This window comes from Dromaius novaehollandiae, chromosome 1 (assembly GCF_036370855.1).
Source record: "Dromaius novaehollandiae isolate bDroNov1 chromosome 1, bDroNov1.hap1, whole genome shotgun sequence".
Classification (NCBI taxonomy): domain Eukaryota; kingdom Metazoa; phylum Chordata; class Aves; order Casuariiformes; family Dromaiidae; genus Dromaius; species Dromaius novaehollandiae.
In genome coordinates this window covers 674,347-695,454 of record NC_088098.1, presented here as the reverse complement: position 1 = coordinate 695,454, position 21,108 = coordinate 674,347, and the positions used below count along the sequence as shown (strand labels likewise).

The following is a 21,108-nucleotide window of genomic DNA, read 5'->3' as shown; positions in this document are numbered from 1 at the left end:
TACAGAAGACACATTAACAACACAGATGACTGAAGTGGAATCAGAACATTTGGGTCAAGCAGGCTTGCCAGCATCCTCTTGTTCATAGCTTTCAGGTGACTTTCAGGCTGTTACAATTCTGCCCATGTGTAGGATGAAAAGAGCTAATGGCCCTACCGGGAGCTGCTCATTAGAAGGTTCAGCACAAATACAGGAGAGGAATCTGGGTCCCACTGTGATAAGCAGAGCTGAGGAGAACTGGCCTAACACTGACTGCAACACTGCTCGTATACCCTCAAGCCTGGCTCCATTTGCCCCTTCTTGCCGCAGTCTACAAGCCGCTGCAGTGGAGCAAGAGGGACTGCATGAGTCCCAGAGCACGCAGCTCCACTTTGCGTCACCGAAAGTTGCTTTTAGTGCTCCTGCCTGCACTACGGCAATGCAATAAACATGGGCACGGCATCAGCTGTGGGAGTTTCCATTTTCCCCAAGAAGCTATAGCACATTCAGCACCTTGCCACAGACACAGAATCACAGAATGGTTGAGGTTGGAAAGGACCTCTGCAGATCACCTAGTCCAACCCCCTGCTCAAGCAGGGTCACCCAGAGCACATTGCACAGGATCGTGTCCAGGCGGGTTTGGAATCTCTCCAAGGATGGAGACTCCACAACCTCTCTGAGCAACCTGCTCCAGGGATCTGGCACCCTCACAATAAAGACATTTTTCCTCACGTTCAGACAGACCTTCCTGTGTTTCGGTTTGTGCCCACTGCCTCTTGTCCTGTCACTGGGCACCACTGAAAAGAGTCTGGCCCCATCCTCTGGACACCCTCCCTTCAGATACTTGCACACATTGCTAAGATCCCCCTGAGCCTTCTCGTCTCCAGGCTGAACAGGCCCAGCTCTCTCGGCCTTTCCTCGCACGAGAGATGCTCCGGTCCCCTAATCATCTCTGCAGCCCTCCGCTGGACTCTCTCCAGCAGTTTCATGTCTCTCTTGGACTGGGGAGCCCAGAACTGGACCCAGTACTCCAGATGTGGCCTCACCAGGGCTGAGTAGAGGTGGCAGATCACCTCCCTCGACCTGCTGGCAATGCTCTGCCTGATGCACCCCAGCATACCCTTGGCCTTCTTGGCCACAAGGGCACGTTGCTGGCTCATGGGTTACTTGTCCACCAGGACTCCCAGGTCCTTCTCTGCAGAGCTGCTTTCCAGCAGGTCAGCCCTGTCCTGGTCCATGGGGTTATTCCTCCCCGGCTGCAGGACTCTGCACTTCCCTGTACTTAACATCATGTTAAGTACTCAAATCTCTGAGTTCTGCCTTTCAGCCAGTTCTCAATCCACCTCACAGTCTGCTTATCTCACCTGCACTTCCTGAGGAAGTTGCTACGTTGCCTATGAGGATGTTATGGGAGACAGTGTCAAAAGCCTTACTGCAGTCAAGGTAGACACCTTGCTTTTCCCTCATCTACCCAGCCAGTCGTTCCATCACAGAAAACTAGCAGGTTGGTTAAACATGATTTCCCCTTTGTGAGTCCATGCTGACTACTCCTGATCACTTTATCTCCTTCATATGCTCGGAGACGGCATCCAGGATGAGCTGCTCCATCACCTTTCCAGCGACTGGGGTGAGGCTGACTGGCCTGTCGTTCCCTGGGTCCTCCTCGCCCTTTTTGAAGACTGCAGTGACATCTCCTTTCTTCCAGTCTTCAGGCACCTCTCCTGATCTCCGTGACTTTTCAAAGTTAATCCAGAGCAGCCTAGCAATGACATCTGCCAGCTCCCTCCGCACTCAGTCCCACCAGGGCCCACGGACTTGTGGAGGTCAAGTTTGCTTAAATGATCTCTAAACTGGTCCCCCTCCACCAAGGGAAAGTGCTCTCTTCTCCAGACTTTCTCCCTGGTCTCCAGGGTGTGGGACTCCTGAGGGCTCATCTTAGCAGTAAAGACTGAGGCAAAGGTGGCATTCGGTACATCAGCCCTTTCCGTATCATTTGTCACCAGGGCCCCTGTCCCATTCAGCAGCAGCACCACCAGTCCCCAGCTTTCCATCAACTACTGATTCAAGTTCAAGCCTCATCATTGTATCTCAGGCTCTTGGTCTGGAAAAAGCATCCCACAGATCTAAAAAGATCCCACAGAATACTGAAGGGAGATCTGTGGTACATCAACTCACTGCTCATTACTGAGGTGATGAGCACATCTGAAAAGACCGTTTTTTTCCAGTGTAACCTTTAGGTTGTGGAACGAATCACACAGCAGCTGAGCTTGGGCAGAGCCTCACCCCCACCTTCTCCAGGCCCCAGAAGCATTTCTGAAACTAGTAACATTTCACATTCTCGTGCTAGGAACATGCAGCCCTGCTTACCTTACACCACACACAACCACAACTGACACCACCACCACACTGACCAGTGTAAATATAATACTGCATTACTGGTTTTAAAGCTTCATGATGAAAAACGAAAGCAAGCAAAATCACATGACATGCCTGTACACTGACACATCTGTTCAGTGAGCTTTACTCAGTATTTGCTGTGAGAAGACTCACAGCGCAACTTGACTACAATTCACCTTATAATCTTTCACCTGAAGCTCCCTTTCCCAATCCCACTTGAGACATGCAGCCATTTCACAGATTCAGTATCAGTTAGGTATTACTCCACCTCTTCCACCACTGTTGCTCCCTTGGTAGAGGCAGGATTCATCTCACATCATTTCCTGCACCTACAGGGTATACATCTCCACCCAAAACAAACTCCCTGGAATCCCTTTACAATTAAGGCACAGAAACAGACACCTTGACTGGGTGATTCACAAACACTTTAATCTTTCCTCAGCTGGCTTATTGTGACAACCTTTTCTCTGGCTTCAAGAAATGCAGACTTGGCTTATTTATACTATATCCATTTGGCATGAATTCTGAACATAATTTCAATTTCAACACCATAGTAATTTCTCCTAGATTTTCATCATATAGTGATGAAAACCTCTAAACATTCACAACTTAATATTATCATTCTCTTTTAAATCAGTCCTTAAAAGTATCCTCTGTTGTGTTCGCTAGAAGATTAAGCAGCTGATATGCAAAGACTCCTCCCTGCCACGCTGGCCAATATTATCTCACTCTCTCTGGTATTCCAGTGTGTACCGAGGCACAACCATCATCTCTTGTATCACTCAGGTGCAATGTACTCGTATAGCACCTAGCACAATGTTGTCCTGATCTGCCACTGAGGTTCTAGTCGTACGTTAATATGAACAATGACAAAATAATAATAATGCCAAGCTACAGGAACAAGTAGGTGCTGTCATGGCTGAAGACTTGTCAGCCAACTCCAGAACCCCGTCCAAATTTTCAGTTATGCCTCTTTGTCTGTGTCCCAGGGAGAAAGCATACTAGGGTTTAGTCTCTCTATACCCTGCTGAACCCTCTAGTACCTTTTTTACACAAAGTTGCCAACAACTCCAATCTTTGCTTTTTTTGTTTTAAATATAACATGGAAAATCTAGTCAGTTGTGACCTTAAAGCAGAGCAAAGGCAGTACACAGCCTTTACCATGACTTTCTCAAGAAAAGGAAAGCGCTAATAAAGAGATACAAGAACAGCAGAGCACTATCTATCTGCTAAATCTAATTCTTCCCTATAGGCCCCAATACTTACACCACAGACTACACTGGACAAAGCTCTAATTAATACCAGGATGAAATGATCCTGAACTGGCCTCCAGGAAAGGCAGCTAATGAGTCTTTTCATTGACTTACAGTCTCCTTGTAATTCCAGCTAGCAGATGGGGACATAGGACGTACCAACTTGTTTTCTGGCATGGAAGGCATGTATCTGCCTGAATTATTGTATCTGAAGAACATTTGTTCATGAAGACATTCAGGCAGCAGGCATTTTAATAAAAATTATTACCCAGCTCTCAAACCACCTTATGAAGGAAAATAATTTTGTGCAAGCTGTAGGCTCTTGTACTGCAGAGGCAGATTCTACTGGCAGTCATCAGTCATTCTCCTTGCTGTGTCTGGGCTTACCTCAATCAGAAAGTCTCCTGTGCGAAGTCCTGCTCTCCAAGCAACGCCTTCCACATCCACTGATTCCAGATACTGCAGTGCTGGGAAGGCTGGGGTTGGGGTGAACTCCTCAATTGGGGTTTCAGCTGCAAAAGACAGAGAGAGACTGAGACATTCAACCGAAAACGAAGTAGGAGGCGGACAACAGTGTCCAGAAGCCTAGAAAAAACTCTATAAATTGGATTAGAAAGAACATGCATACAAGGCTCAGCTTGACTTTAGTGCAGGAACCAGAGCGAGTATTACATGTCTAGTGTTCATCAGCCTAGACCCTGAGATGGCCCCAGACCCATGCTTATCTACAACAGTCTCCCAAAAGTCATGTATATTCCCATAAGATCCCTAAAGCCTCATTCATGTCTCAGCATCACAGACAAAATTGGAACGACATCTATAAATAATGCCAGGAGTGGTGGAACTCATCTATTCTGACTTACTATGGAAGAGTTGTCTGTATCTGAGTTAGGAGCTCTAGGCCCCTTTTATAATCAACAGAGAGAAATAGCTGCTAACCACAGAATTGCAGAGTAGCTGGGGTTGGTAGGGACCTCTGGAGAGCATGTAGTCCAACCTCCCTGCTCAAGCAGGGTCACCTACAGCATGTTGCCCAGGATTGTGTCCAGGTGGCTTCTGAATATTTCCAAGGATGGAGACTCCACAACCTCTCTGGGCAACCTGCTCCATTGCTCTCGCACCCTTGCAATGAAGAAGGGTTTTCTTATGTTCAGCTGGAATTTCCTGTGTTTCATTGCCCCTCGTCCACCTCTGCTATTTTAGAAACCTGCTTTTGGTACTCTAGAGTGGTGCCTCTCTCACTGCTGGTCCTACACGATTAGCTCAGGGACATACAGCCTCTTGTTGATGGATGTCTGCATTAGTCATACAAATCCCGTTCTTCTTCACTTAGGTTTTAAATGCATTCCTGGTTGGAAAATCTGCTCCTGCCCCCAAACTTTCCAGGGAAGGAAGTTTCTCAGACAGACCCAGGCAGCGCACATGTATTATCCAGCCCCATCCCATCTTGCTCCACAGCCCATCTACAACAAAGTAATTTTGCATGGGAGATGCCCAGCTCACAGCAGGGAGGAGCATGGGGGACTCCTGCCTTGTGTGACGTGATGAAGAAACAAGCTTTCTTTGTCTTTCATGAAGACTGTTGCGGATGTTCAGAAACATCAGATCCAGCAAGGAAATGATGCAGACAGGCCGCAGGTACTCTTTATATACCTGACTAGACTTTGGTCACCTGAAAGAGTAGCAGGGGCACCCAGATGGGTTGCTTTCCTTGGCACTGGGTATACGAACTCTGGCTGTTTCAGGGGCTAGTTACAATTCTCAGGAAAGATTTTACTTTCCCCTTTGCCTATTGTGAACAGAGCTGCTGGCTGCTTTTGTGCAGAGGGGATTAATGTGTTACTACATAAGACCACATAATTGGATCAGTGAGGTCTGCTTCAGTGGGGCCTTATATGGCTAGAAACATAAAAGTGGATCCTGGAGAAGCTTGAAACACCCCTTTTCTAATAGCATGCTATCTCATTACCGGCTCTTATATGTTACCAGAAACATGGGCTTTCTCCATAATTAACTCCACAGGAAAGGGAAAGATAGAGAAGTAACCTTTCCAAGGAAAGTGCTTCCTCCTGGCACTATGATAACTGGCCACATGTTTCCACAAGCTTCTAGAGAGCAGTATCTATAGGGTCACTCCCAATGCTATCTGCACTTAATGATAGTCTCAAGATTAGAGAAGGGATTGTGCCACCTCCAGTGAACTGCACTGTAATGACTTTGGAGCTGTTCTCATCTGGCAGCAGTCTCAAAGATGAAGCTCAGGATAGGCTACAAGATACAGTGCTCAGCAGGTTTTTTGCGGGAAGGGGGACAGACAACACAATTCTGAAACCAAATATGCCAATTATTCTGCCTTCTCTGCCTGCACAAAGAAAAGAAAGTTCCAGGTCACCTGGCTCTGTCACAGTCAAATAAAATTACCAACACATTAGGAGTAAGATGTGGCTGGAAAAACTAGACACCCTTTGACAGATCCGCACTCTCCTGAAAAAGAGTGATACATACTGGAGGGTCAGCCAGTGGGTTTCGTTAATCTCTGCCTACCTGGGATACTCACTTTGCTCAAGGTTAGTTGTCAAATAACAGATCACAGTTGTACAGCTAAGGTGCTTTCCTGTATAGTAGTCCTTCTGCTGAGAAGCTCTTGAACATATATAAATCAGCAGTAGGAGAGGGTGCTAACAAGCCGACTGTTTTGTCTAATGACCCAGTATGTCATGCACTAAAAGATGTTAGCGCCTAAAGAATAAATATTTTAGATACTGACCAACGGCTGTTTGAGAGCACAACATTACAACTTGCACGGGCTAAGTTTCAAAGCCTGTGATGCACAGCTTCTGGCATTGATTGGGCTGCTCACAAAATCCTAGAACGGCTGAAGTTGGAAAGGACCTCTGGAGATCATCTAGTCCAACCCCCTGCTCAAGCAGGGTCACCCAGAGCACATTGCACAGGATCGTGTCCAGGTGGGTTTGGAATCTCTCCAAGGATGGAGACTCCACAACCTCTCTGAGCAACCTGCTCCAGGGATCTGGCACCCTCACAATAAAGACATTTTTCCTCATGTTCAGACAGACCTTCCTGTGTTTCGGTTTGTGCCCACTGCCTCTTGTCCTATCACTGGGCACCACTGAAAAGAGTCTGGCCCCATCCTCTGGACACCCTCACTTAAGATATTTGCATACATTGCTAAGATCCCCCGAGCCTTCTCGTCTCCAGGCTGAACAGGCCCAGCTCTCTCGGCCTTTGCTCACGGGAGAGATGCTCCGGTCCCCTAATCATCTCTGCAGCCCTCCGCTGGACTCTCCAGTAGCTCCATGTCTCTCTTGGACTGGGGAGCCCAGAACTGGACCCAGTACTCCAGATGTGGCCTCACCAGGGCTGAGGAGAGGGGAAGGATCACCTCCCTCGACCTGCTGGCAATGCTCTGCCTGATGCACCCCAGCATACCCTTGGCCTTCTTGGCCACAAGGGCACGTTGCTGGCTCATGGGTTACTTGACCACCAGGACTCCCAGGTCCTTCTCTGCAGAGCTGCTTTCCAGCAGGTCAGCCCTGTCCCGGTGCGTGCGGCTGTTCCTGCCCGGCTGCAGCACTCTGCACTTCCCTGTGCTGAACTCCATGAGGTTCCTCTCTGCCCATCTCTCCAGCCTGTCAAGGTCCCTCCAGTTCTGTATCATCAGCAGACTTGCTGAGGGTGCCCTCTGTCCCTTCATCCAGGTCACTGATGAATAAGTTGAACAAGATTGGACCCAGTATTGATGCCTGGGGGACACCACTATCTACAGGCCTCCAACTAGCCTCTGCACCACTCATCACAACCCCGTAGGAGTGTGTCTCAGTTCACAGCTCTACACAAGCAGTACATTTAGATCTAGTCTTGATTGGAGCACAGGCAGATTCCTAGCACCTGCTGCATTTGACGCAATAAGCATTACTTTGCATTACCTTCTCTGAAGGGCCAGGTAATACAGGAGCTTGAGGAGAGGCTTGCATCAGGCTCTCTAAATGTCAAGTAAAGAAGTTATATCATGATAATGAGACATATGGTCTCTGTGGAATATCAGCAATGTACTTCACAAGACGGAAGCATCAACATGACATATCAGTACTGCCTTCTTATAATACATGCATCGTAATTAAGTCATGAAAAGGTTAAGTGCCAAGTCCTTCTCCCTGGGAAGGATAGAATTGGACAGATGACAATTTAATTGGTTTCCTAGGCAGAAGAAGGAGCCTGATGTGAGAAAACAATGTCTCACAAAAGACAAAAGAATAAGAAAAAAATTATAGTCTTCCAATTGCATGCTCACAAATGTCCAGCACAATTCAGAAGCGTAGAGGAAGGAAACGTCTGTGCACATTGGCAAGGGAATGTGGAATGGCTTTTAGGATTCAGTCTCCTTTATGTGCTCTTTCTGCCCCACAAACACAAACACAGTAAAAGACCAAGACCAAAACCAGCACTGAGAGGAGCAATGTCAAGTAGCATGTCATGGAGGTTACCAACAGCCCACTGATGTCAGAGAACTCCTAAATCACAGCTTAGAGACGAGTCTTTTGAGGTGCAGTTCGAGTTTGTGTTTTTCTTATTGATAATCAAATTGTAAACTGATAGGGAATACAGGTAAAATTCATCTAGCAAAAACAGTCTTATAGCCTATTTTATCATCTGTATTACTTAGGTGTTATATGAGGACTCAATGCACACCGTTTTCTGTGGGCTGGAAGCTATGTCTGCAGCAACTGCACGTCATGATACATGATTTATAGTTTCACTAGAGCCTTAAAGATTCACTAAACAAGAAAATGTACCCTGAAGTCAGGAACGTATCTTGACAAAAAGTAAATACTGGAAAACATAATTTAATAAAGGAAGGGAAAAGTGTAGAAGAAGGAAGTAACCAGCTCTCTCATGCTACTGCTTGTAGTCCTAGTACTTAGTTACAGGGAACAAGAAAAGCTTGAATAAGGGACAAGTAAACAAGAATTAAACCATCCCATCTCCACACAGGGAACGAGAAGGTCTGTGAGAGCAACTGTTCCAGGTGTCTCCAGCAGCAGCATCAGGCAGGAGATGGAGAGGAGCCGCAAGCTCCAGGAGTAGGTGCAAACCAGCACTGGATTTCCCAGCTGCCTCAATTAACTCAGCCACTAAAGCAATGATGGAGAAACCAACTGTTTAGCAGAATCTTGAACTGTGTTTTCTTGCTTCATACTTCTCCTTTACAGCTGCTTTTAGCTATTCAATCAACTATATCAGTGCTGTGCTTGTACCTAGTCAGTACAGAGTCTGCTCTATACTTTTCTGCAAAGGACTTGCTATAGCTGTACCTGCGGAGATAATCTTCCTGCAGCGTACGGCAATTAAAAATTCTTGGGTAAGCATCAGAAAAATTGTAAAACCAGCTTACCACCCGAAAACCCAGCACTGTCCTGTTTGTCAAGCTGATAGGTACCAGGCACATTGTTTTCTCAAAAGAAACAGAACTAAATAAAAAGTATGTTGCTAGCAGCCCTAGGGAACACCCGCAAACCAAGTCAAGTTTAGGAGACCTTGGTGGCAGGTATGTTTTCTTCCAAACCACAAGAGAGAGCCGAGAGGGAGAGCATACCTCCAGAGGATACTGGTCTGGCAAAGGGTAAATGGTGAACAGAAAATCTATTACTATGGAAGAAACCCAGATTTGTCTGGGTCACACCTCTGCCCCGAGGCAGTCTGTCCCGCTCAAGAGTCTGATGCCAGGAGAATCTGTGCTCCTCTGGGGCTCTGGGAGATGGAGCCCCTGTACAACACACGTTGCTCCAAACACTGCCCTAACCCCTGGGATGCACCGACATCCAAGCAGTGGCTGCATGCAGTATAGCTTTTAAAACACCTTGGACTCAGCGCCAGCCATGATTAAGTGACAAGAGTGCCAACGGCTCAGAGTAAAACCTCAGGAGCAATCTCTGCTGGATCCATCCTAAATGCCGCTGCCAGGAAGCAGTGGGTAGATGTCAGCGTTGTCAGGGCTGGGACAGGCACCAGCAGAGCACCGAGAGGCTCAGTCCGGCCGCAGGGGAGTTCTGCAGCTCGCCAGGCAAGGCACGCTGCCGTCCCCGTCCGACTGACCAAGGAGCAGATCTGACACTGTGATTTGTCCATCGCAGTTGGTTTACTGTCCCGTTTGGGCTGTGGTGATCAAGCACGTGGCTGCTCAGCAACTGCCCCTGCCAAACAGCCCCGACCACACGATATCCACACCTTATTATCCTTTTCCCCATTTCCTGATGCTCCTTTTCACTTCGCCCAGTTTCCTCTCAAATGTACAATCTGCTTATAGCTCTTTTTCCCCATTTGCCCCAGTTTTGGTACATCCGTATCCAAATTCGGCATCTCCAATACCATTTCCTCAGTACCCTTGGCCCCCTCTGGCATTACTGACCCGGTTACCTACTCCGCTCTCCAAAAGGTCCCCAGTGCTCCCTCTCAGCTTTCGAGGAGAGTGGCCATTTCTCACATCGTCCCCCTTAACCACTTATGAAATCCAGTTGTACCTCACAGTGCTGTTTGTAACTCTGTCACTTCTAACACCATCCTCTGTCATGTCCAGCAACTTCTCCGGTCACGTCTGGCAGTTCTCCACCTCCTTTTCATCTAGCCTAACCTCAGCTCAGGGCCTATTCAGCAGCCTAGTCATTTGTCTACAGCCCTAACACCAACAAAACAAGAAATATTAACCAGAACAATGCACAGCGTTCACAGCCGTAGACTCGGTGATGAGGTGTGCAGACTGTCGTGTATACTCCTTAGGAAACCTGACCTCTGATGTCTCATGAAGGTCCGAGTGAAGCCTCAGAGTGGCAATCCAGCCATTACAAAAGTCAGCTTGGAACTAGACCCTCCAAAATACCTTTTCCGGATTAGAGTCTGACAGAAAAGCTTTAGGTCAGAAGTATGTAATATGGTGACAATTTATCTGTAAGTACCTACACAGGAAGAAGATACAATTTAAGGAGGTTCTTTTATCCAATTGACAAAGGCAAAACTAAATCATAAGGGTCAGGAATTAAATTACGAAAATTCATACTGGTAATAAGGTAAAATTTCCTAACAAGGAGGACCACTGTTCATTGCAAAAGCTCACAAGACTTTAAATCATAGAAAAGATAATTCTTACCACTAAGGAAATTATCATGTTAATACTACAGCTTTTGTTGTGCTTGACGATCACTGTGGCCATTTCCTGGTCTTAAAAATCTATTAATCTGGGCTCCCTTACTCCAGAGAATTTAACTTTAGCTGCATCCAGAGAAGTGAGAAGTCCTGAAAGAGCCAAGTAAAGTCAAAAAAGGCTATGAAACCCCCCTTCAACACTCCAGCCATCAGGTTACGGCCCTACAGCACCAAAGTCAAGCCCTTTCCAAAAGCAGCTCTGGCAGCACTCCAGAAATAAAGGGAAAGGGTCTCTGGGAGAGAGGTCGACTCCCTCTCCATCACAGAGCTGGTGCCAGAGAAGAACTACTGCTGGCTTTCCAAGTCTGCCTGTGGCTCTCATCAGCCATCTAAGATTTAAACCAATGTCACAAAGCTATTTCATTGGTATCTACCATGACTGGAAGACTGCCCAGACCCGTGAGCTGTCTGTTCCTGTGGGCTGCTAAGTTTTGCTAGGAATTGCTCCCTAGTACCGTGTATTGTAAATCCCAGACCTGATTTTGACTCTTGCAGCGTCCCAGTCACACAAACTCATTTTGAGATGCAGGCTTCTAAGGACTCTCTGCAAATACTGCTTTACTTCAACAAGTGACTCTTATTATTAGACAAGCTTAAACAAATAATATTGCAAGTTAATTCTAGCAGAGCAAGTTGTTAACATCCCAGTTACTTCACTGGAAACACATTTATAGGGTAAAAAATAAAATGATTATTGTATTTACTGCAATATATCTTCTTATCTGCCTTGGTAGTTCTCACCTAAAATCCCGAAGGCATGTCTCAGCTTAGAGGCCAGGGTAACGACACACACATCCTTTTGGTACCCAAACAGTGCACTGGAGCAACCAGTACCTGCTTGCAGCCAGCTGGTCAGCAGGTATCAGGCACTCATGGAGTATGTGTATTTGGATGTGGGAAAGAAGAGGTGCTACATCGGTCATTTAAGATCGTCTGCTGATTTTTTTTAGATTTCTGAAGCATGTCCCCTAAGGCTGTGCAGTGCAGAGGCTGAGGCGAAGTTAGAGACCCTGGTCAGGGTAGTGAGCCTCAACACCAAGCAGTTCACAACAACCAAAACCCAGGTTGCAGAGGCTTCTGCTGCTGAGCCTAAAGCCCTCACACCGAGTATGGAACAGGGTATGAAACTAAAACTCCCTCAACCAACCTACTGCATTCTAAGCAAATACAGAGAGTTTGGATGGGAAGAACACTGAATTCACCCAAGGTGATTTGCCTCAGTAATTCCAATACCAAACCAGGAAACTAGTATGCTTAAGGATGTCTCTCAGAGAATGAAAGGGGTTAATTTATATCCCCCTCAGACTCCAATGTTTATGTTCTCCCAGAAGTTACAAAAACGTAAGAATGGACATACTGAGGTCCATATAGCCCACTATTCTGTCTCTGACAGCAGCAATAAGCAGCTGCTGAGGGAACAGGATGGAACAAGGGCAACATATGTGATGCTTCCTCCTAGGACTCTCCCATGGTTTAAGCATGTTCAGCTCAGGGACCTCCCGAGCTCCCTAGCAAGTGACAACACATGAAGGCCAAATACCCGTACAAGTCAAGGCATGAAAAATGTGAGTGGCCACACCCCTGGAAGCTAAGGCTTGATGCAAAACTGGACCAGAAGCACTAGTCAAGTAAATACAAATTGAAGTGAATATAATATGTTCGTCAAGGACAAACATCAGCAGGCCTCTTCTCTACAATGGTACCTGGGGAGCCAATCCAGTATTTGTACCTCGAGCTGTGGGGCTGGCGATTTCTACTCCCATGGTCTCAGAGTTAGGATCACAGCCAGAGCAGCTCCGTATCCGACTGTGGAGCTCCCCAACTGCTACTTCTCAAGGCACACTGATGGCACTCAAAACTTACTTTTTAGCATACCCCCTTTGCAGTGAGCTGTTTCAACTCTGACTGTCCTTTAAACAAAGGGATGCAAAACCAAACATCTGATACTGAACATCTAACTTTAACTTTCTTGCAGAGAAAATATGGCAAAAGACAAGTGGGAGTTTGGGAAGCAGAAAAATCCTAAAAGGACATCCATCTAAAGAACTTCCATCACCTGAGCATTCCTGTATTCTCTGAGCATCTCACACAGCCTATACCTTCACAAAGTCCTGCGAGATCAGGAACTGGGTCGTGACCTCAGAACTGAATCACTGGCAAATTTTGAGTGTGTTTATACAACTGGAGAAGGCATCTTGAGATGGGTATGCACAGGCTAATCCGATGACGAGGAACAGGCACAGGGACATTCGAGAGAGCTGCAGGAGCTTCCAAGCTCAGGACTGGAAGCTGTGCAGTTGCAGTGGCCAATTTTCCTGTGGTGCCAAACACAAAACGTTCACAGGGAGTGCTCCAGAGAGACTGCAGGGGCTGAAGACAACGCTAGCTCCCACGGCATCCTGCCGTGCCCTAGCAGGAGGGGACTGGGCTGAATCGCAGACTGACCCTTCACGTGGACCCCGCCTGGTATCTCACGATTGGCACTGGATTATCTGGCAGCCCCGACACCAGCCGGACCCAGCTGCCAGCCACGCGAGATAGTCCCTGGCAGGAAATCCACGCCTGGACAGCTTGAGACCATATGTGGAGCAAGAGACCCTGTCCCCAAAGCACAGCGATACCCACATCCTGCTGTGCCCAAGCTAATAAGCTCTGACAGCTTCACCGCGTGACTTACTGGTTTAATCTGGCCCCACGGGGGTTTCTGCATTACACCCCACTGGACCTGGCAGCTCCTCCCGAGTGAATTTCCCAGGACCACAGAGGAAGCCAGGGACAGCGCACACCACTGAACAGGAGAGGACCTCCCAAGGCAGCCCCAGCCTCAGCAAGGTCCTCCACCTCCAGAGGATGCCTCAGGCAACGTGGCGAGTCCCACAAATACATACTGGTTTTTATGATCTGTGATCTGCTGATTTTTCAAACTCTACTTAACAGTCTAGTTCAAATGTGTGGACTGTCACTGAATGTTAAACGGGGGTGGGGTAGTTGTACAGTCTGGAGGACCCAAGAAGCTGCACCAGGCAGAGAGGGAGGGCAGGGAGAGGTGTGGAGCTGCAGGTAGAAGAAAAGGCACCCGGGGTTGGCAGAGCCGACGGAGCACGAGGCTTTTCCAGGAAGCGGCAAGAGTTGTGAAATGTGGCAAGCCGGGTACAAACCTGGAAAGGGAGCTTTCTTGAGCCAGAGCAGGTACACACTGCAAAAACATGGAATGTTTGCTGTACAGGGGAACTGGCAAAGAAGTAAGAGTTTAGCCACGTTATGGAAAGAAGTAGGAGGAAAACAAGCCCCGTATTGAATCAACACAGTATCTTCTCTCCAATAGAGAAAGTACCAAAATTATAGGAAGTAACAGTCTCAGGAAACCTCCTGAATAACCTGCCCAGCCTGGAAGTTTCTCCCCAAATCAAGCAGTCAGTAGAAAGCTCATGCCCTGAAGCAAGGACTTAGAGCCACTTCCTGCTCTTTTTTAGCAATTCAAATTATTGGTAATATGTTTGCCATTCAAAAAATTATATACTCCTCATGTAGAGTCAGGGATTTGGTGTCCTTCTTACACTTCTACAGAACCCACCATAATCAGATGTCAAACGAATATTAATCAACTTAGAAATAACAGTCCTCTGTTTAAGGTACTGCTGGCATGGGTTTGGTGGGACCTTATGTGAGATGCAGTCACTGTATCAACTGACAACCTCACTTTGTAGGGATGACCCTGGTGAATTCAGGATTTATAAGGCAAGAAATACCATTTCTCAGCATTCTGAGCACAGGTCTATCACCTGCGCATGTGAAAGGCAGGGATGGTCCCTCTGGACAAAGAAATGAGTAAGTAAATCCAGCTGCTCATCACCTTCCTTCATGGATGTCGAGTGAAGGACTGCTACACTGCTTCCCATCTGCTCCATATAATGCTCTAAGGCTGCAAGCAAATCCCATGTCAGAAAGCTGCAGATCATCTCCTGCAGGGATCAAAATAATCTTTGCCCAAATGCTCAGCCGATTTGACTGGGACAGTACATCCTCCAAGGAACTGGGCAGAGATGGAGACGGACAGGGCTGGAAGGGACTGGCTCTCTGAGATGGGGGACAGCAGTCTCTCTGCTAGCGGTGCAGCTGATGGAGCAGCATCATGTGAACAGGAAAATCTGAGGTCGGGAAGGAACCAACCCCCAACAAGACCGGTAGAAACTGTACAAGGTTTTCACTGTTCTCTGCAACCCCAGGTGCTGTTTTCTTTGAGGGTCCCCCAGGCACACCTCACTCAGTCAGTCCCTCCCCTCTGCAGGGACTCCACGGACACGTGAGCCCCTCCTGCTCTCAGACTCTCTCCAGCTCACCTCAAGAGGACCTGAGGGTTTGGGTTTCGCTGATGTCCCTCGACTCAGCGCAAGTAACTAAACGAAGTGTGTGCAGTGGTGACGCAGACCAGGCCAGACCAGAGAACCTAAACACTCTTTCCAGCCTAACTCCCCTGACAGCACCCAGCACCAGACAGGCTGGGAGCCACGGGGCTGCTTCGAAACAGCCACCCCCACCTCCTGGTCCAGGGATGCTGCTCGCCCAAGGGGCCTCGGCAGACTCACCGGTAGCCCTGCCCCAGGAGGCAACACCACGGACCGTGTCCACCCTTTCGAGCCATCACCCCTGCAGCCAAACCCTTCTCAGTTACCCCCGCAGCAGTGGCAGGCTGCGAAGCTGTAAGCCATGCCTAAGTCCCACACAGCCTCACGCCCACCGCTTAATCTGCTCAAGGTCCTCGCTTTCAGCCTCAGCAGACAAAGGAAAATCAGAGCCCATAAATGTTGGGATGGAAAACAGAGGATGAAAAACCTGAAACAGGGCAAAATTCATCCCATTTTGTCCTAACACAATCTACAAGTCTGATCTTGCAAAAAAATGGATGCCATTTTGAGCCCTGAAGTTTCACTTCACAATATACAGACTGATGTGAGCAGTGCACAGACGAACACGTATGTCACATATACAGGGGAGAGGAGGGAGAAGGAAGGAGAGAGACAGCAACCATATTCTGACAGAAACACAAACACACCCACTTGCACAAGAACCCTTCCGTGATACGTGCAGAACAAAGGCAATTCAGGAATCCTTACAGAAAATCACACCTAAGGCTCAAGTCCAAATTAAAAAGATCTTCAGCCACACTGAGGTCTACAAAAAGAGCCACTCGTTTAATCTTTCCCTCCTGCAGCCTGTATCCTACACGAAAGCAAGGGGCAGAAGCATGCACCACTATGCCTTTGCTTGCAATAGCCGTATTTCTGAGCAGCCCACAGCCTCTCCCGCCAGTCCGGCATTGCTGGGGAGGTGACCCCCAGCCTCAGGTGGATCTGCCTCCAGGTACTCCCGAGCCCAGGCGAGGAAGCTCGTTTCCTATGTGGGCATGAACACATTCGTTACCAGTCCCGGAGAGACTCTCTTTTTGGCAGCATAAAGATCAGTTCCCGGGTAACGGAAGCCACAGTACCAAGGTCCGACATGCCGGCTGCACGGGCACAGGTACTCCAGGGCGGGCAGGTAAAGCGCGCCCCGGACACGAGCAGAGCCTTTCTTGCAGGACAGGGTCAAAGACACGGTGACAGCTGCGGAATAGGAGTCTGCCAGCCTGCCCTCATGTCGGGGCTAAACCCCAACGCTGCTAGAGCCGGCAGAAGAAGGACCCCCAACTCTGTATGGTCAAAGTATACGGAAAAACTGAAGCATATAAAAAATAAAAGACCCATAGAGGGGCTTGCGTCTATACCTAACACAGAGCAGATGCGCTTTATGTGGCCAATAAATAGGCAGAAGTGGAAACTCCTACAAATACAAGGCTAAGAATACCAACATCTGTACCAGAAAAATACCCCAAAACGTGCAACAGATGCACACCTACAGTGAACGGCATTTTCTGTACGACACACACAACCAGAATTAGACTGTGCTCACACTGCCTAGCTGGGAGATGGGGAGAAAAGGGAGTCGGTCCCTTCAGAGACCCTGATGGACAGGGGCTCCAGGGCTGCTCGGCGCAGCCCGAGGAAACAGGGTCCTGAGCATTAATAGCAAGTGCAGCGAAGGAGCTTCCCCCCAGCCCCAGGAGCGAGTGAAAGAAGCAGCCCTTACCTTTGGCCCCTCGCAACACAAACCCGAATCCCTCATGCTCCCTCTTCTGCAGCACGGCCGTCTTCTCCTCAATGATGTAGTCACTGGGCAGGAAAGAGCACAAGAGAATGATGCTGGGGTTAGATTTCAGCACCATGCTGCCAGGCGGAGGTGGCCTCTGTGACTGTGACAAGGAGACCTCTTCCGAGCGACCACTTCATCTCAGCAAGGAGTTGGGCACAATCTGCTCCCCTCCCTCCCTTGCCCAGAGTCGGAACAAAAAGACGAGAGCTACTTTCCCTCCATGTGCAGGTGAGGGTAAACCCTGGCTGCCTGGATCACCCGTCTGCCCACCGGCCCCCTTCTCGGTCACCTGCATACGCATGCAGGGAGCTTACTGATCCCCCTCGGGGCTTCCCTTTAAATGCTGCCCTTAGCGTGTAAGTGGAGAGCGAAGCGGCTGAGCAGAGGAGCTGCGGGGGGAGGCAGGCAGCCATCCATCAGGGAAGGTTCTCTGAGACTCTCCAGGTGCCTCTCGTATGGAAAAATCAGGAGCCTGACAAAAGGGAAGGTGCCTCCTAGGCAAGTTCCCGGGCAGCGAGACCAGCAGAGTTTATATCCTCATCCTGGTGCTCTGATCTTCTGCTAAAATCCCCCCCGCGTTGCTAAGAAACGGTCCCTCACTGGAAGAGGGGGGACGCATCGCATTGTCCTATCCTAACAAAGCCGCTCTCTGCCCTCAACGGCAGCTAGGCGAGAAGAACGAAAAAAATCCCGTGGCAAGGAGAGAGAGAGGAACGCAGAGCTCGGAACGGACCCCACGCGCTAGCGACCCTTTCAACAAAAAAATGTCTCCACATTTCGAAAGCGGCAGGGAGGGGGCACGGGGAGGGGGAAGGGAGGGAGGGAGAGATGGAGAAAGGGATCCTCTCAGCAAACGGGAGCTTAAATGCAGCCCTGCAAATCCCTCCCAGCAGAGCCGCATGTCTGACATCAGAGTGGAATTAATCAGACCTCCGTCCTCTCGGCGGCACAGGGAAGGAGTTTTACACGCCGAGCCAGCGCGGGAACGGCGGAGAGGGCGCGGGGACGCGTGCCAGCCCCGAATCCACGCGCACGTGCGCAGCCGGTCGCGGCAGGGAACAAAGAGGCAGAGCCCCGCCGCACTGCACGGAAGCCCGCGGGCCCCGCGCATACGGGCACGGGCACGGGCACACGCACGCGTGCGAAGGGGAGGGGAGAGCCGGGGGCAGGCGGCAGGCAGAGCGGGCTGAGCTGACACGCTGCGGCATGAGGGGCCCCACATGCGCCGTGCCGCTGCTGCATGCGGACGCGGAGCCGGCAGCGCTCCCCTGCCCCGGCTGCGACCCGCACGGGCCACCCCGCCGGCACCGGGGTGAGGGAGACGTGTTTCTGGGTGCAAGACGAGGGACTCGGTGCTGCTCCTCACTGCTGCATGGACTCAGTCGGCAACCCACCTTCTTGCCTTCCTTTAAAGCCACGGACTGCCACAGATCAGCGTCTGAGCAGGATGAAACTCCTCGTATCCTGCACTGTCTGTGGTTTGATCAGCCGGTGACTTGTGCTTAGAAGCATCAAATCCCTTTCTAGGTAATTAGTTCCACGATTCTGCCACTAACATCACACAATAATATCCACCCCCCCATCACGATAGATGGATCCCCTTGTTTTCCAGACCACAGAAGGTAATCACAAAAGACGACACATGCAACGGCTGCGGTTATCCAAGCACTCCAAGAGATTTAAGACAAATGTCTTCCACTGAAATCAAAAGACACAACTCTAAATTTCTTGGACTTCCTCGATATTTCACTTTGACACTGCACTGTAATTTTGGACATCCTTATGCACGATCCCCAGAAAAACTAGGGTGTCTATAAAACCAATGACTTCACGCAATAAAATACCTAGACGTGGAAAAATTTGAACAAAACTACATGAAGTGCTTTAAGGGAGGTGGCTGCTGTCATACAGTCACCCATTTGTGTGACACTTCCAACACATCCCATATCTTTCCACAGCAGAGCTGCCTATGCATAGGTTCCTCAACAGGCATAAAACCCTCCCCTCTGCAACGAAATCCTCTCTCAAGTGCAGAATGCCCTACTAGGAGCAGATCCGTAACTATTACTCCCAAAAGAGGCCATTACGGTAACATCATCCTCCCTTCCACATAACAAAGTCAGGCAACCTCACACTGCGATTCCTGTATCGAGCTTTTATCTTGTGTTTGAGCTATGACTTAACTATTTAGGAAGAGAGCTAGACCCAAGTAAGACATTTCAGGAGACAAAGAACACATCACATCCGCAGGTACATCCCTCTTCCCTGTCACATGTCAATCACCGGTAGATGACTCATGTCAGATCTTAATCTTATTCCAAGAGCAAATTCTACCCCCTGCACAAGCGTGTGTGTGTGTGTGTGTGTGTGTGTGTGTGTGTGTGTGTGTGTGTGTGTGTGTGTGTGTGTGTGTAAGAGAAAGACAGAGAACGGGAAACAAATATTACTTCAAAAAGTTATGATTTTTACTTTACCTGATGGTGGGCTAATGTGCCCAACTAGTCCTGCTGTGATGAGTTTGTCAATGAGAAAGTTAGGAATCGGTGATAAAAGATTAACTGTAATTCTTCCCATAGGACCTATGGTGTTGTTTCACCCACATGAGAAACCAAAGAAACTCTTGACAAAACTGCTTATATTCTCATTCTCCCTTTCTCTCTGTCTCTCTCTCTATAATTTCACCCACCAATCCTCACCTGCCAAGATTTCCTGCGATAATGTAGACCTTTAAATAAGTACAACCTACTGCTGCTCTTATCAGAAGTTATTCTGCAAAGAGAAGACTTGATTCTTTCCATCACCTCCGAATTATTCCTCCTACAAAATAAACTGGCAAGAAGTACTTCAATTCAAAATTCTGAGCTAGTCAGAAACAGTAGGAAAATTCCCCAACGTACTTGTTTCTGTCTCTGGAAGCTCCAGAAGTGTATAAGTAGAGCCACATGTGGGAATTTTTAGAAATAATGGATATACATATATTTTAGCTCCCTCCCTTCCTTTCTGAGATGTATGAAGTTAGATTTCCAAGAGGGATCCTGTAAGATCACTTCCAGTTTAAGTTCCTCTGGAACCTGAAATCCCTTTTCTTTTTGCCATCTACATCTGTAGGCACCTAAAACTCTTCAGGCTCATAACTAGCCAAAGTAAAATTCATTGGACATCTTCACTTGTTTAATATGCAAAATCCCCAACTTGACACCAGTTAGCAAATCAGTCTCTTTCTCACGTTTAAGTACTAAAAGTGTTCCTCCTCCGTGTCACCTGAAGGATACTTTCGGTAGGAGTGTTATTAAAGTAATTAGCCCCATACACACGACAGAGGAAACGACTTCCGTATACCGAATATCCCAGGGATGAGAGCACTCGCTGCAGAGGCTCGGACACTGCTCTGCCTGAGCGGAGGTCCAGCTCTGGTGAAAGCGTGCTAATCGCTGGGCTCTCACCCAACCCAGGGCTCGATCCTTCCACTGCAGATGCACCACATTTTATAAAAATACTCGAGCACTGTCTGGAAAAGGCAACTCTCGTCTCCCAGGTGAGTGCCGTGGGTGTCAGGCTACTGACCCAAGCTGCGCCCTGCTAGCAGATGCACAAGCAGTATTTTACCTTTTAAGCAGAGTAAGGAACAGCTCTGCAAGAGAGGACGAAACAGGCCCACTTTAGGTTAACCCCAGGGGCCCAGAGTTTAATGCGCTGTCCCAGGGCTGGCACACGTGCAGGCTCACGGCCCTGCTCTTACCCGGGAACCGTCACAACCCATAGCAGTGCTTTACGGGTACGGCATGAAGGCCTCACCTCCCAGGTGAGTGCTGGCTGGCTCAGGTGTCACTCAGAAACAAGCCTGCAGCAACGACTTCCGAGCAAGGGGAAACATCTCTAGCGCAGAAGCAGAAGCCTAGCATTTCGGAAAAGAAGTTTTAAGCCTTGGCTGTCTCCTTAGCGTACACAGCTCCTGATCAGACTGCTGGTTTCTGGATCGCTGTTCACAGACTGGGCTCTCCGGGGCCCGCTTTCGGGGACTGACCTCCAAAGGGCAGCAGCGCAGTGCAGGGCAGGCACGGGATCTAACCGC

At 48.7% G+C, this 21,108-nt stretch overlaps 1 protein-coding gene across 2 annotated transcripts in view; it reads right to left on the bottom strand.

Moving 5' to 3' along the window:
• Positions 1-21,108, bottom strand: part of SHANK3 (SH3 and multiple ankyrin repeat domains 3) — a 368,629-nt gene that overhangs the window by 78,873 nt on the left and 268,648 nt on the right. For both annotated transcript variants that reach the window (XM_064498806.1, XM_064498868.1), the window contains exons 14-15: positions 16,974-17,056; positions 4,017-4,141 (exon numbers count right to left, since the gene is read on the bottom strand). In XM_064498806.1, coding sequence (XP_064354876.1) covers positions 4,017-4,141; positions 16,974-17,056 — 208 coding nt within the window. The remainder of the gene's footprint in view (positions 1-4,016; positions 4,142-16,973; positions 17,057-21,108) is intronic.